This window comes from Eulemur rufifrons, chromosome 15, assembly GCF_041146395.1.
Source record: "Eulemur rufifrons isolate Redbay chromosome 15, OSU_ERuf_1, whole genome shotgun sequence".
Classification (NCBI taxonomy): domain Eukaryota; kingdom Metazoa; phylum Chordata; class Mammalia; order Primates; family Lemuridae; genus Eulemur; species Eulemur rufifrons.
Genome location: NC_090997.1, coordinates 61689152 through 61704674, shown reverse-complemented (window position 1 = coordinate 61704674; position 15523 = coordinate 61689152). Strand labels below are relative to the sequence as shown.

Below are 15523 nucleotides of genomic sequence, written 5' to 3'. Positions count from 1 at the left end.
AAATAGTCCATATGGTACTTCAGGAGGCAGTAGGATATCAACTTCAATCAGTAATAGGTGTTGCAACCCTAAAACATCAGGAATCATCTTACTTTACAGTAACAGATAATTCCCTACTTCATCTTTTGACTTTCTTGAAAATAATTGTCTAGGAGCTATCTTTGAAGTAATAAAAACAAAATCCACACAGTCTGACTGTAATTTGTTTTGAAAGTGGCTATTAAATGTTATTTTATAGCAGATTAAAATTGGTTATCTTCAGGGGTGTACAGTTGCTGCATATAAATGTATTTGTCATGCTTAGGATTACTCCCATGGGAATAATAGAGAAGAGATATTCATAGTTACTACCAGATTTAGGATCAAGCAGTAGGAAAAAAAATCAATAGATAAAAATTCTTAGCAAACAGAACATCATGCAGTGGCTTCTTGATATTTGGGCAAAGTAACCAGTTTAGCCAAAGGCTTCTTAATTTCCAAGGCACTAAATACTTGCTGATTGTGGATAAATAAGTATCTGACTTGAAGGGAAATGTATTGCTGGTGTTATCTATATTGTGTTAGTAAATAACAAATTAAAAGGTAATTTATTATAGTGGATACGAGCATAGGCTCTAGAGCTGAACTGCCTTGGTATAAATTCTGGCTCCACCACTTACTAGCTGTGTGATCTAGGACAAGCTATATAATCTATATGTACTTCAGGTTCTCTACCTACCAAAAGACAATAGTGGTACCTTTCTCATAGAGTTTGAGAATAAGGATTAAACAAGATAATGCATGAAGAATGCTTTTAATAGTGGCTCCTCCATTATAAGCGTCAAAGTAAATGTTCATGGATATTGTTATCATTTACCTGATGAAGGCCATAATTTTTTCTCCTTCAATTCTAGGTTTTACTTGTATATGGATTGGCATTTATGGTTATCCTTCCAGTTGTTGTGGTAAGTTCTACCTCTTTTGCTAACATTTTTTGGAAAAGGAATTGACATGTTTTGGAGTCTCCCTATAAGATTTTAATTTGTGTTAGAATATAATCCATTGATCTTTGAATTTAAGAATTTACACTTTAAAACATCTGCTAAAGGTAATTTGAGCATGTTAATGTATATTTCCTTCCAATCTAAAAGTAACACAAAACTGAGTTAATACAGATATATTTAGAATTTAAGATGAATGTCTTTTTGCACCACCTCCCTCGATTCCATTTCTCTCAGAGATAATCACTGCTAAATTTGGTGTTGCATTTTTCAAATCTTTTTCTATGTATTTATGTACACACATGTTTTTTTTTTTTTTTAAACTTTAATGAGATTTTATTGTATGTTCTGTTCTTTGACTTTTCTGGCTTGAAATACTAGGGATACAACAAACAGAGCATCTTCACTTTAAAATACAGCTATATATAGTACCATAATATGGAGATACCATAGTTTATGATTTTTACTATTTCTTACTTTTGTGACTTTTGTTCTTTCTGATCCTGGAGTTCCTCTGAGTCCCATAATGAGCCTAATATTCAAGCTGTTTTGTCTTCTGTGTGGGATTGTCATGCGGATCCAGTTATATGAAATAATGTGAATGGAAGTGTCATATAAACTGTAAAATTACCCGTACATTTATTTATCAAATATTTATTGAAGACATGCTATGTGTCAGGAACCAGCTTGTTATTTATAACAATGGGTGGTTTTATTCCTGTTTTGTCTTCAACAAATTTCTACCTGAAATGTAAACATTTTAATCATATATATGCAATGACTTAGGATGGTGTTTAGACTTCAGACAATAACTAAATAAATCATTTGAAATATGTAACAAAGGGGCATTTGTTCTAAAGCTCAGGTATTTTATTGGCTTATGAATATTTAGAAGATTTGACCATAAACATATTCTGCATCAAACTTAACATTTATTATACTTTTCATGCTTTATTTCTTGCTTAATTTTATTTGTGTTTTAGGGTTCTTGGTGGTATCGCTCAATACGCTATAGTGGAGACCAGATTCTAATACGCACAACGCAGATTTATACATACTTTGTTTATAAAACCCGAAATATGGATATGAAACGTAAGTAAATTTCAGTGACTGATATTAATCACATTACTTTCTGGGTCACCTGTTTTGAGTTGATATATATATTCTTTAACTGTGTACTGGAGAAATCCCATTTTATAGTTTTATAGATAATTCATATAACTGATGTTGGAGAAAAATGCTAACACCTTAATTTGTATTCCCATTATTCCTATTTACTCATTTATATGTATATATCATCAGAAATGGTTTTGATTGAGTTTTATGTGTGCAAATTTTGTAGTAATATTAACTAACATTTATTATATGCCAAACACTTCTAGGGACTATACTTACAGTAACTTATTTCATCTTTGTTATGCCCCCATAAGTAAGTGCTGCTTTTTTAGTAAATCTTATAGATGACAAAACTGAGGCACAGAAAAGTAACATGCCTGAGGATACACAGTAAGTGACAGATCCAGGACTGAACCCAGACAATCTGATTCCTGAGACTTAGATCACTATATTGTACTGAATTGATCATAGTAAAAATAAAGAGTTCTTAGGTGTTGTTGAAAGAAAACTGGAATATTTCATTCCCGGAGACCTATTTAAAAATTGCTCAAGAAAAAGTACAATTTTAAATACTTTCTTTGATCACATAAAGCTAACTTTGTAAAGTTTATCTGTAGAATACATAGTGTTGCCTTTCAGAATGACTGCCCTGCAGAAAGCATAGACATTCCTCCATCTCTCTCCTTTAAAAAAGAGAAAGTATAAGTTCTAAATTGTGCCTCAATGGAGAATGCATTTTTGTTCCAAAACTGAAATGAACTTTTCTGTATTTTGGATTTGGCAATTCTGTTAATTCTCTTGTTAATGAGAAAGAAACTCCTCAGGGTCATTATGACTGTGAACAGATCTTATATTTCTGAGGAATGAGTGAATATTATTTCCCTTATGTGTACATATTACTCTTGCTTATGTAGGATTGAAATGTTAATATAGAAACTGATTCCCTTATGAAGTGTTTCATGTTTATAATACTTTGATGTATTTTTTGCCTCGGTGATCTTGATTTGTTTCATTGCTGAGGGTGGTACTTAGCCTTACACAGTTAATTCTGTCAGAAAAACGTTTAGTTGGTGGATTGGTTTACATATCCTTGGTTACATTAGCTGTCTGTCTTAGGAACAATTGTTTTCATGAAAACATTTGAGGCTAGTAATAGTAATAGCTCACACATGTACTGGGCTTGCTGTGAGTCAGGTGCATGTGAAGAAACTGAGGTGCGGGAGAGAGAAGTGAAGAGGCCTGGTGTGGTGACTCATGCCTGTCATCCCAGGATTTTGGGAGGCCAGGGTGGGAGGATTGCTTGAGGCCAGTTCAAGACCAGCCTGGGCAACATTGTGAGACTCACATCTCTACAAAAAACAAAAATAAAAACAAAAAAAGATGTGAAGAAAATTGCGTTAGGTCATTTAGCTAGGGCCCTAAAATACCAGGGTCTATGCGCTTAACCTCTATACTGCCCTGCCTTTTGTGAGTACATTATGTGTATTTTCTGCTGTATGGTTAAATTAATGACTATAGTGCCAATCCTGAAAGAGCTTGTACAGGCTAACAAGGAATATGATAATAAATATATATGGTTGCAAATTTTGTGTTCCAATTACGTGTATTTCCACAAAACCCTCCTGGGTTTCATAATAAAATTTTCTGGAAATTACAGTGTATTTTAGTTTACCCAAGGCTCTGAGACATCATGTAGTAAAGAAACCTTTAACTCTGTTTAACCCATTATTTCCAGCCATACTTAACCAAAGGGCCCCTTTTTTAATACAATAATTATTAACATCACGTGGTATATTAATGCTCTATTGAAAGTTTCTGTGGAACACGATGCCTAGGTCTAGAAACAGATGCTATTTTAAGTGATTTTAATGCCTCCTGTTGCTTTGATGCCCTTTATTTGGTGTATACTTCTATTCACTTGTGATAAGTATTAATAATATTATACATATTTTAAAAAGTGAGATGTTTCTTTTATTTATGGGAGAAATTAATACTCATCAGTAGTGGAGTTCAGATGATTTTTTAGCATTGTGCATTATTAGAAAAGTGTTTCACTTTAAAATTAATGAAATATCTCAGAGGATATTAATAGATGAGCAAATTTATTTATTCACCTTTGTATTTCTTTTGTTTTCTTAGGTCTCATTATGGTTTTGGCTGGAGCTTCTGAATTTGATCCTCAGTATAATAAAGATGCCACAAGCAGACCAACAGATAATATTCTAATACCACAGGTTAGGCCAATCTTCCAAATTCCTTGATGAACAGTTAAGTATTAAAGTGAATGCTTTTTTAGTATATATTTTTAAATAATTATTTTATTTACTCTAGCTAATCAGAGAAATTGGCAGCATTAATTTAAAGAAGAATGAGCCTCCACTTACCTGCCCATATAGCCTGAAGGCCAGAGTTCTTTTACTATCTCATCTTGCTAGAATGAAAATTCCTGAGACCCTTGAAGAAGGTATTTGTGATTCTGATATCTACAAGGTTTTAATGGGACCGAAGCAACAGATTTAATTAGACCTCATGGTGCAGTGTTTTTGTCGCTGTTCTTTTTTGCTCAATCAAATAATTGCTCAAGGACCTTTTTAAAAGAAATCTATATGCCACATAATTACTGCACAAATAGTTTGAAGGTCTAAGTCAGATGTTTTGGCAAATGTTAAAATTTAGTGTTTCAAGGTGAGAGAATGCTCTATAAGAGAAATGTTCAGTTAATTGTGGATTATGCAAAGTTCCTAATGATTTTTTAAAAATGATTTTGTAAGCTTTTGGGGAGAGAAAAATAGATTTCACATAAACCATCACACCCCCATTCACCAGCCCTCCTCCAGGAGTGGTTACCAATAGTGTCTGTTTTATATTTATCTAAAGCTCCGTAAGTACTTGAAGCCCCCTCTTCTGCTTAAAAGCAGTGGCTTGAGATGATAACGTTTCCAGGGATGTCATTAATCTGAGTGTCATCTCTTCACCCGCATTATTTCAATTGAAGTTTTAAAAGAAAGTGATCCTTAGGACATAAATGTTCTTCTAAATGAAATCTTACCATCCCCACCTCCTTTAAGCCGATAATGCAATCAATTGCCTTTGACAATAAGGCCACTTGATACTCAGTAACTGGTGGTAGGATAGGATGCTTATGATGGAATGAAGGAGCACTATTTCGGCATTGTCACTGGAGTTGCCTTGAAATGTTAACTAGTGATTCTCTTGCCAATATTCTGTACAGTTCTGTAGCCATCTCCATTTTTACCAGTTATCAAGAAACAATTTTTTTTAGGTTGAGTATCAAACCCAATGGATGGTCTTAATAGTTAACTATGATATGCAGTATAAATGAAAGAGCCTATCTCTGTCTCTCTGTCTCTGTTGTCCTCTTCCTCTTACCTTTCTGTACTTAGTTAATATTTATTTTTAATCTTAGTCTTTGGATTTATCTGTAAGTATACCTATAGAAACTTAAGTGCGCTAGAAGAACATTCTTAAAGTTTTCAAATATAGCAAAATGAAGATTAAAGTTAAGATTAGGACCATTTTGAAAAAAAGATGGGAGTTGATTTACTAAGCCTGACACCATAATATTAAAAATTTGCCTTTGAAACATCTTTTGTGAGCTAGGGTTTTCTCACTGATTGTGAGATAGTGGTGCTGAGAAGAAACTCTTCCATTCAACCTGTAAAATTCTGAAATCATGTGAAATATTTGTAGGACAACTTAAATTTAGTATTAGTTGTGGGCTACAGGTGGTAAAGATGCTTTAACTATAAAATTAGAATGATTTGTTTCAGGTTTTTGGTTGTTTTGCAGATCAGCAATTTATGCTGAAAAAATGCCCTGCCCTACTTCAAGAAATGGTTAATGTAATCTGCCAACTAATAATAATGGCCCGGAGCCGTGAAGGTGAGGAAGAGACATACTTAATTATGTTGTACTTTTTCTTGCAAGCATGTGCAGTTTACACTTCACAGTTTTAAGATTTATGGGTACTTACTGTAATTTTATCTACCAGTTCAATCAGCTTCCTCAATGTTGTTCGTGGCTTTTCTCATTTGTTTTCTTTATTTTCTATTATGTATAAGTCTTTATCACAGCTGTGTTTTTGAGTTTAATTTTTTCATTGTTTATTGTTTGCTTTGCAAAGATTTAAAATGTCCTTTTTCTTCCCCTAAGTATTTTTAGAGTTAGGTTATTCTGTTTTTTAACAGTGAGTATGAAATTATTCTTTAACTGATATAACAGTGATTCACCTGACATGGAATGTTTTTTTGTGTGAAAGGAAAAGAATCAGGATTTGTGGTCAGTAATGGAAAGAAAAACCCTTTAAAAAGGATAATGGTTGTGGTTTGTTATGGATGATGTCAGTTACTGACATGGTGTCAGTATATTCTTGATACTGATAATATCTGATAATTTACTGTTATTGGACATGATGCAAAGCATTTTTTTTATTAAATCAGTTGACATGGTGTCAGTATATTCTTGATACTGATAATATCTGATAATTTACTGTTATTGGACATGATGCAAAGCATTTATTTTTTATTAAATCAATGGTAGTTGCTGGATAAATGGGCATTTGACCAGGTTTGTATATTTTTAGTGTCTTATCTGGTAGCTTTTAAAGGAATGTCACCATGATCTTAAAATTTTGAGGTGTTGAGGATATTAGTGTAAGTTTTGTTTTTGTAGTGAATTATATATACTCCTGAACATGTAAGAATTGCAGCCCTGTTGTTTATTTTCCTATTCTTTCTAAGAAAGGGAGTTCCGTGCTCCAACTTTGGCATCCCTAGAAAACTGCATGAAGCTTTCCCAGATGGCTGTTCAAGGACTTCAGCAATTTAAGTCTCCCCTCCTACAGCTCCCTCACATTGAAGAGGACAATCTTAGAAGGGTTTCTAATCATAAAAAGGTAATTCTTTGCTACTTTAAAGTCAGTTTTCAGCAGGTTTTCATGTCATTTAAAGGTAACATGAGTAAAAAGTTTTCTACACATGGTTACTGTGAATTTCTTAGATTTAGAATGCCGTTTCAAGTAGTTGTGCTAACATTTTCTTGATTAGGTAGCTGTTTTATAATACTTTACTACTATAAGTAATTTTATTATTTTGGGGGTTGGTGCATTTTGTAATAGCAATTAACTCTTTTTATTCCTACCACGCACGGTGGCTCATGGCTGTAATCCTAGCACTTTGGGAGGCCAAGGTGGGAGGATCACTTGAGGCCAGGAGTTGGAGACCCCTGTCTTCACAAAAAATAAGAAAAATTAGGCAGATTTGGTGGCGGGCACCTGTAGTCCCAGCTACTCAGAAGGCTGAGGCAGGAGGATTGCTTGGAGGGAGGCTTTTGCCCAGGAGTTGAAGGCTGCAGTGAGCTATGATTGCACCACTGCGCTCCAGCCTGGGCGACAAAGCAAGACCCTGCCTCTAGAATAAAAACTCTTTGTTTCTTATGTTACCAAAAATAAATGTACCAAGTGGGGCATCATGGCTCTTAACCTTTAGTCCCAGCTACTGAAGAGGCTGAAGCAGAAAGATTGCTTGAGCCCCAGGTGTTTGAGGCTGCAATACACTATGATCACCGCACTGCACTCCAGCCGTGGTGACTGAACAAGACCCTGTCTCTTAAAATAAATGAACAAATGAATGAAGTAAAAATACATTGTATACTTTCTAGTTATTTCATTCTTAGCTTAAAGATTGGGCAATTTATTGGTTGAGTATGAACAAAAAACATTAAGCATTCAAAAAAATAAGATCAAATAAAAGCAATCCTTATTTAGAAAATATCTAGAGTAAAGACATGACAATAAATCTTAAGGTATAGCAAAAATAAGTATAAGTGAAAAACTGAAGGAAATAAAAGAAACTGAGTAAAATAATTCAGTTTTGGTAGTTTTTAAACATTATTTTGTGTATAAAAGATAATGGGAGCAGAAGATAGACACTGGATTTAGTAGTATACTAAGATAGAATTAATATACATATATTAGAAATTTGTATCAGAGTTCTCTGTTCTTTCAAGTAATCATGTTACCCTGATAAATTTGATCATATGTTAAGTCATAATTAAAAACATCAAAATCCAAAAACCGGAATTTTGCGTGCCTTGTGATCTAATCCCTGTCTGCAAAAGTAAAAAATAACTAGTACCAAACACCTGGGAATTAAAGAACACTCTCCTAAGTAACCATTTAGCCATGGTGAATATTACTGCAATAACAGCTATATTTAAAAAATAACAGAAACAAGAATATTGCATAGTAAAACCTTAAGGGTACAGCTGCACTTAAAAGTTTATTAAAAATTGAAAATAAACTGAGGATAGCAATTGACAGTAGTTCTTGCTTGGGTCAAGATTCTGCTTGAATGTTATTTTTTTCCTCTAACTTTATTTTTTCTAATTTTAAAAAATAAATTTGTATTAAATTTATAATTAAAAAATCCTTATTTTAAATTTCCTTGTAGGAAAAAGGTCAGGAAATGCTATATAGATTTATTGATTGATTGAAACAGAGTCTTGCTCTGCCGTGTGGGCTGAAGTGCAATGGCGTTATTATAGCTCACTGCAACCTCAAACTCCTGAGCTCAAGTGATTCTCCTGCCCCAGCCTCCTGAATAGTTAGGACTATAGGTGTGCACCACCACACTTGGCTAATTTTTCTATGTTTTGTGGAGACAGGGTCTTGCTCTTGTACAGGCTGGTCTCAAACTCCCGGCCTCAAGCAATCCTCCCACCTTAGCTTCCCAAAATGCTAGGATTACAGGTGTGAGCCAGTATGCCTGGCTGTATAGTTTTATTTTCTGCTTTGAAATGCATATAATCTTAACATTTTTCTAAAAGTTGCTAGATTTTGTTTTAATTAACATGCTAATAGTTTTCTTTTTATGAAAAGTTTTATAAGTTAGGGATTTACTTTCTTCCTCTTTTTTTATTCAGTACAAAATTAAAACTATCCAGGATTTGGTGAGTTTAAAAGAATCAGATCGTCACAGTCTATTGCACTTCCTTGAAGATGAAAAATATGAAGAGGTTATGGCTGTCCTTGGGAGTTTTCCATATGTGACCATGGACATAAAATCACAGGGTAAGTGGGAGGTTTCCCTGTTGAACATTGCTTCCCTTTTGATAGATTGGTTCTCATTTATTTGACTCAGGATTCTCAAAACACTTTATTTAATAACATAACTTATAATTACTTTGCAGAACTGTAATTTACCTGTCAGATTTACTATGTTGGAAAATGATGTATACTTAATAGTTTTGAGAACACTGATAGAGCCCCCCTTTTATTATCTTCATGATAGGATTAAATCTGAGGGCCCTTCTCTGTTCTGTAGTGAAACTTTAAGGAATTTCTTAACTTTTGAAAGAAGGAAAGAGATTTCCATATGCAATAAAGGCAGAGATATTTGAAATATTTGATTAGCGTGAAAGAAGTAGGTGCTCAGTTGTAAAATTTTTAAAAAACCCAACTTATATTAATCAAACCTTGAAAATTACCATGTTTTATGCCACATTTCATGTATTTTTCTCACCTCATATTTGCTTTGAGGGGGAAAAAACAGATTTTTCTACCTACATAATTGCCCTGTTACTGTTTTAATTTTAATACCTGAGTAATAGTATCTTAGAATACTGACAATTAGAGATCATCTGCTCCATCACTTTACTGTGGTGTTGATGATCTGAGCTTTAACATTCACTAAATTACTGTTATTAGAACATTTTTGTAGGTACCAAGAGTACAGGGACATGTTAACACAATGATTTCTATCTTTGGAGAGCTTATCATCTAGTTGAGGAAATAGAATAAAAACAAGAGAACATATGCTAAACATTAAGTGAATGACACAGACATTATGCCACTTATTCATGTAACAAATACTGAGTGCCATGCACTCCTCTGGGTGTAGGGGAAGCAGTGGGAAGACAAAGCCTCTACCTCACTGAGTTTATATTCTGATAGAAATTGGGAAGAGGTAAATGGCTCCCAAAGATTGGGGTGTTTTATAAAGGAAGGGAAACAGTATAATCTTGTTTGGATTTGGCTGGAGTATAGGATACATATAGTGAAAACTTGGATGACGTTGGTGGGGAGTTGGGGTTTTCTTGTGTGTTTGTGAATTTTGAGATTTTAAAAGCAGTAATCCAAAAGCCACATTCAGAACCATACTGATTAAATCAGAAACTGCTCAAATAAAGATTTTGTTTGGAACTTAGAGATACTCTTTGATATAATCAAGACTTGTAAAAAGTACATGCTTCTTAGAAAAATGGTTAGAAGAGATTTTCTTATAGGAAGTAAGTTAAGAGTATTCAGTCACACTGGGAAACATTACCATGTGTTCTCCTCCATAACATCATTTTTTTTTATTTCAAAATACTGAGGGATATAAATGTTCATAACATCTTATATAGACAGTTTATTATTTTATGCTTTTACAGTGCTGCCTAAATATATAATATGGGTGGTATAGTTAAGAAAGGAAGAGTAGAGTAGAAGAATCATAGAAGCATGATACATTGCTGGAGATGTGGATCTTCTTCCCCACTTTGCTAGAGGCTGTATAGAATCTTCTGCAGGCCTTTTCTTCACTTTAAAGTAGGTAGATATGGATATTGGTGTTTATTTCACATCAAGCAGTCATGTACACACAGCTTTGCAAAATGAAAAATGTAGATGAATGTGTGGACCACATTTGATTTTTTTGTTGTTTTTTGTTTGGGGTATTTTTTTGGAGATAGGGTCTCATTCTGTTGCCCACGCTAGAGTGCAGTGCCATCATCATGGCTCACTGTAACTTCAGACTTCTGGGCTCAAGTAACTGAGACCACAAGCGTGTGCCACCATGCCTGGCTAATTTTTTATTTTTTGTAGAGACGAGGTCTCTATGTATTGCTCAGGCTGGTCTCGAACTCCTGGCTTCAAGTGATCCTCTTGTCTCAGCCTCCCAAAGTGCTAGGATTACAGGTGTGAGCCACTGTGCCCCACCAAGATTTGATTTTTGATAATTGGAAATCCAGTATGAAGAAAGGATACTGTACCCTTTGTTGATGTCCAGCTGTTGCACCTTACAGCCAGCAATGGAGATAGCAGTTATAGGTTGTTGTAGGCCATTTTTTTTCCAACTGGTGGTGTGTTAGTAGAGGACAGAACAGTGTGCTAATGTTAATCAGTGAAAAATAAACATAACGCTTAGAAAAAACGGCAGGCAAAAAAATATATAATGAAATCTCTTACAAATAAAATCTGTAGAAAATAATGAAAAAATAATTATTGCCCACATTTTTTTTTTCTTTTGGTTTTGTTTTTTGAAACAGAGTCTCACTCTGTCCCCCAGGCTAGAGTGCAGTGGCATCATCGTAGCTCACTGCAACCTCAAACTCCTGGGCTGAAGCAATATTCCTGCCTCAGCCTCCCCAGTAGCTGGGACTACAGTCACACACCACTGTGCCTGACTAATAGTGTCCACATTTGAATAGAAGATGTGTTAAGTTATATTTTATTTTTATTTATTAATTTTAATTTTATTAATAGACTTTTAGGGGATGTGTGTAGCAAGTGTGGTTTTAAAAATTAAATAATTGCAAAGCCATTTGCATGTAGTACTATTTATTGCTATAAATAGTATAAAACACTATAAAGTGTTTTATAATGTAAAGGGAATATATTGAAGTTATTGCTTTAAAAAATAAGTAAAAAATAAATGGTTTAGAATTCTAATTTTCATTATTTTATTCTGACAGGCATCTGTTATACAAATAAAATCCTATGAATATACGCTTTGAACAATTAGAGTGACAGAACTCTATTTTTATACTACTATGAGAGAGAGCTGTGTTGTGGTAGTCCTGTTTTTAAAGACTTGGGTTTGAAACTTGGCATGCTGTTGCAGCTGTTTGTGAATTTGGGCATTTTACTTTATTTCTGAACCTCAGTTTCTTCTTTAAAGTGGAGATAATTATAATATTTCGTAGAGCTATTTTAAGGATTTAATGAATTAGTTGAAGGCATCTACTGGAGAGCCTTGTACAGAATAATCAATAAATTATTTTAAAACAAATTTAAAATATAATATGCTCAAAATACTGAAGTACCAAATTGATTTGGGTAAGCTAAGTTTTGCTGTTTGCATTGTTGTAGAATTTGATTTTTATTTTTTACTCTATTTTTTTCCTTTCATATTACAGTATTGGATGATGAAGATAGCAACAATATCACAGTAGGATCCCTAGTTACAGTGTTGGTTAAGCTGACAAGGCAAACAATGGCAGTAAGTAGTCTGTATTTTATCCTTTAAGAGTTACGTGTCACGGTTTTTATGTTTATTTTCCTCATTACATTCTCAAAGTCAAAACTGTTCTAGTAACAAGATCTAATTTTGCAAGTTCGGTTAGCTGTTTTGAAATTTTAATTTTCACGAAACATTGTTTTCACGTACCCTAAAAAAGCCTGGGAAATAGATCAACCGTTTGTGTGACGGTTTGTGAATTCTCTATAAAACATTATAATAATAAAATGATGTGGATGTAGTTCTTAAGCTGTAAAGTGCTATACAGAGGTTAATTATTAATTATTAAGGATTTTATTACCTGTTCCTTTTTAGTAATTCATTAAAGAATTTACTCCCTTTTCATTTTCATTTTAAAGATTACAGTCTGAAAGTAACTTTTTTTCTGATATGAGAAAAATTTGTGCTGTCTGGAAAAAATTAAGGCAATGCAGAAAAGTATACAAAGAAATTAAAATTATTAGTTATATTTTTTCCCAAGTCAACTAGTATAGTTGTAACTCATTGTTTTTAGGAGATTGTAGTATTTCAACTCAGAATTGATTCAACTAGTGGTAGATTTTAGTCTGTTCTGGGCTTTCTGCATATGCAGGAAATACATGCTGCATTTAAATTCCATGTCTAAAATCGCTGATAGGAAAAGCATATTTTGTAGTGAGATATATCAAGTCAAAAATGTTGGTTTTATGGTAGCAAGTGGTATGGAAGCATTTGCATCACAGACTCTGGATGAGATGTGCCTCTTTGAAGAAGACAGCAACAAACTAAAAAAGCAGGTGGTGGACCTTTCAGAGTGTTGACCCCTGAATTAGGCGATCTCTATTGTATAGAGCCTCATAATTATAATTCTTTTACTTGTTAGCTTTAATAATGCCAGAGAGTTCGTTAAACACAGCCCACACCATTTGTCATCTACTATATATTCTTACTGGGTTCTTACTGGTATTCAAATCCTAAATTTACAGCTTTTGTACTGATGTTAAATGGATTATGTGGTTGGTTGATACATCTTTAGGATATGTGAGATTTTTTGGTGATCCACTTTTTAGTCACAGATCCAATGAGTGATATCACTAACAATAATGAACAAACAAACTAATGTTGGTCTTGTCAAAGATTTAATGTCAGAAAATGTGATATATTCAAATTCTCATAACATTAAAATATTTGTGTTTGATTGCTATTAGAATAAAAGTGTAAAAGTGAAATGTTAAATTATGAAATATTTTTTACTTTATAATGAACTTAAATATCTTAAGTCATTGCATTTATAAATTTAAGTAGACTGTACTTTTCAAAATATGTTCAAGACAGAGGTGAGATATTCAGAAGGTAACTGCCTGCATATGTACACATTCATCACCTAGTAATTGTTAAAAGTCTCCTTCCCCTTCTTCAATTGTAGCTAGTTTAAAAAAGCTTACTTAAAATAAACTTTGAGAGATTGCTTTGTCTGAAAGATAAATATACATCGACAGATTTTATGTTTTTCTTCTTGCTACCCTTAGGAAGTATTTGAAAAGGAGCAGTCCATTTGTGTTGCAGAGGAACAGCCAGCAGAAGATGGGGTAAAAACTTGAGTTTTCTGAACCTATCTTTCCTGGTGAAAGAAATGTTTTATTTACTTCTCTGATTGACTTGTATTGCTGTGGCAGAATAATTCAGTTTATGAAAACATTCAGGTTAGCTATTTCCATCTAAAAATTACTATGACTTCCAAATGAACCTATTGCTATAACTTACTGAATGTCATGTGTGTTGTAATTTACAGCAGGGAGATACTAACAAGAACAGGGTAAAAGGAGGATGGCAACAGAAGAGCAAAGGACCCAAGAAAACTGCTAAATCCAAAAAAAAGAAACCTTTAAAAAAAAAACCTATACCTGTGCCATTATCACAGTCAAAGCAACAGAAACAGAAGCAGGCAAATGGAGTCGTTGGGAGTGTAAGTTTCTTATTATCATTGTTAATTATCATTATGGAGGTATAAGATACACACACTAAAATGTTTCAAGTCTTATGTGTATACCTCCTAAGGTTCCTTCTAAGGTTTTACATAGGTGTGCACTTATGATACCCAGGTCAAGGTAAAAAATCTTACCAGCACACCCTCGAAAGCTTCCTTGAGTATCTTCTCAGTCAGTGATCCCAGCCCTCCATCCATCTTCCTATCCCCTCACCTCCCACTATTCTGACTGTAATTACCATAGATTAGTTTTGACTGTTTTTAAACCTCATGTAAGTGGAATTGTTTTATGTATGGCTGCTTTCTTTCAACATTATTTCTGTGGCATTCCTCTGTATTGTTTGTCGTCGTAGTTCATTCTGTGTGTGTGTGGTACTGGATGAATATACTATTTATTCTGTGGTTGTTGGTTGGACATTTGGGATGTTTGTAGTTTTTACCTGATGTGAATAAAAGTGCTGTGCTATATAATAAGTACATGGCATTATTTGGACATTCATTTTCCACCTAGCAGTGGAATTACTGGGTCATAAAATAGGTGTATGTTTAACCCATTAAAAGAGCCTGGTTTCCAGAGTTGTACCATTTTATGTTCCTACCAGCAAAGTATGAGAGTCCAGTTCTGCATCCTCACCAACACTTAGTTTTACTAGTCTTTTAGCCATTTAGTATCCCTTTGTGTGGTTTTTATTTGTGTTTACTTGATGTGTAATGATGTTGAACAGCACCTTTTCTTATGCTTACTGGCCATTTGGATAACCTCTTTTTCTATTGGGTTGTTTGTCATCTTACTGATTTGTAGGAGTCCTTTATATATTCTGGATATGAGTCTTTACATTTTTATTCTTTTAATGGTAGCTTTTGATGGTTCTTAATTTTAGTGAAGTCCATTTCATCAAGCTTTTTTTTATGGTTAGTGCTTATGTGTTCTGTTTAAGACATCTTTGCTTATCCCAAGGTTATGAGGTATTCTTCTGTTTTCTTCTAGAACCATTATTATTTTACTTATTATATTTAGCTTTATGATCCATCTTTTTTTTTTTTATGATCCATCTTAAATTAATTTTCATGAATGGTGCAGGGTGTCGGGGATATGGACCATTCACTTATTCTAGTGCCATTTCTTGAAAGATCATACATTCCTCACTGAGTTGGAATGGTGC

General features: G+C 33.7%; 1 protein-coding gene across 1 annotated transcript in view; it reads left to right on the top strand.

The window, feature by feature from the left end:
* Positions 1 to 15523, top strand: part of SEC63 (SEC63 homolog, protein translocation regulator) — a 66632-nt gene that overhangs the window by 31858 nt on the left and 19251 nt on the right. The window contains exons 7-16 of the mRNA XM_069487794.1: positions 894 to 944; positions 1964 to 2072; positions 4236 to 4330; positions 4428 to 4560; positions 5907 to 5999; positions 6857 to 7011; positions 9039 to 9186; positions 12294 to 12376; positions 13903 to 13962; positions 14166 to 14339. Of these exons, the coding sequence (XP_069343895.1) occupies positions 894 to 944; positions 1964 to 2072; positions 4236 to 4330; positions 4428 to 4560; positions 5907 to 5999; positions 6857 to 7011; positions 9039 to 9186; positions 12294 to 12376; positions 13903 to 13962; positions 14166 to 14339 (1101 nt within the window). The remainder of the gene's footprint in view (positions 1 to 893; positions 945 to 1963; positions 2073 to 4235; positions 4331 to 4427; positions 4561 to 5906; positions 6000 to 6856; positions 7012 to 9038; positions 9187 to 12293; positions 12377 to 13902; positions 13963 to 14165; positions 14340 to 15523) is intronic.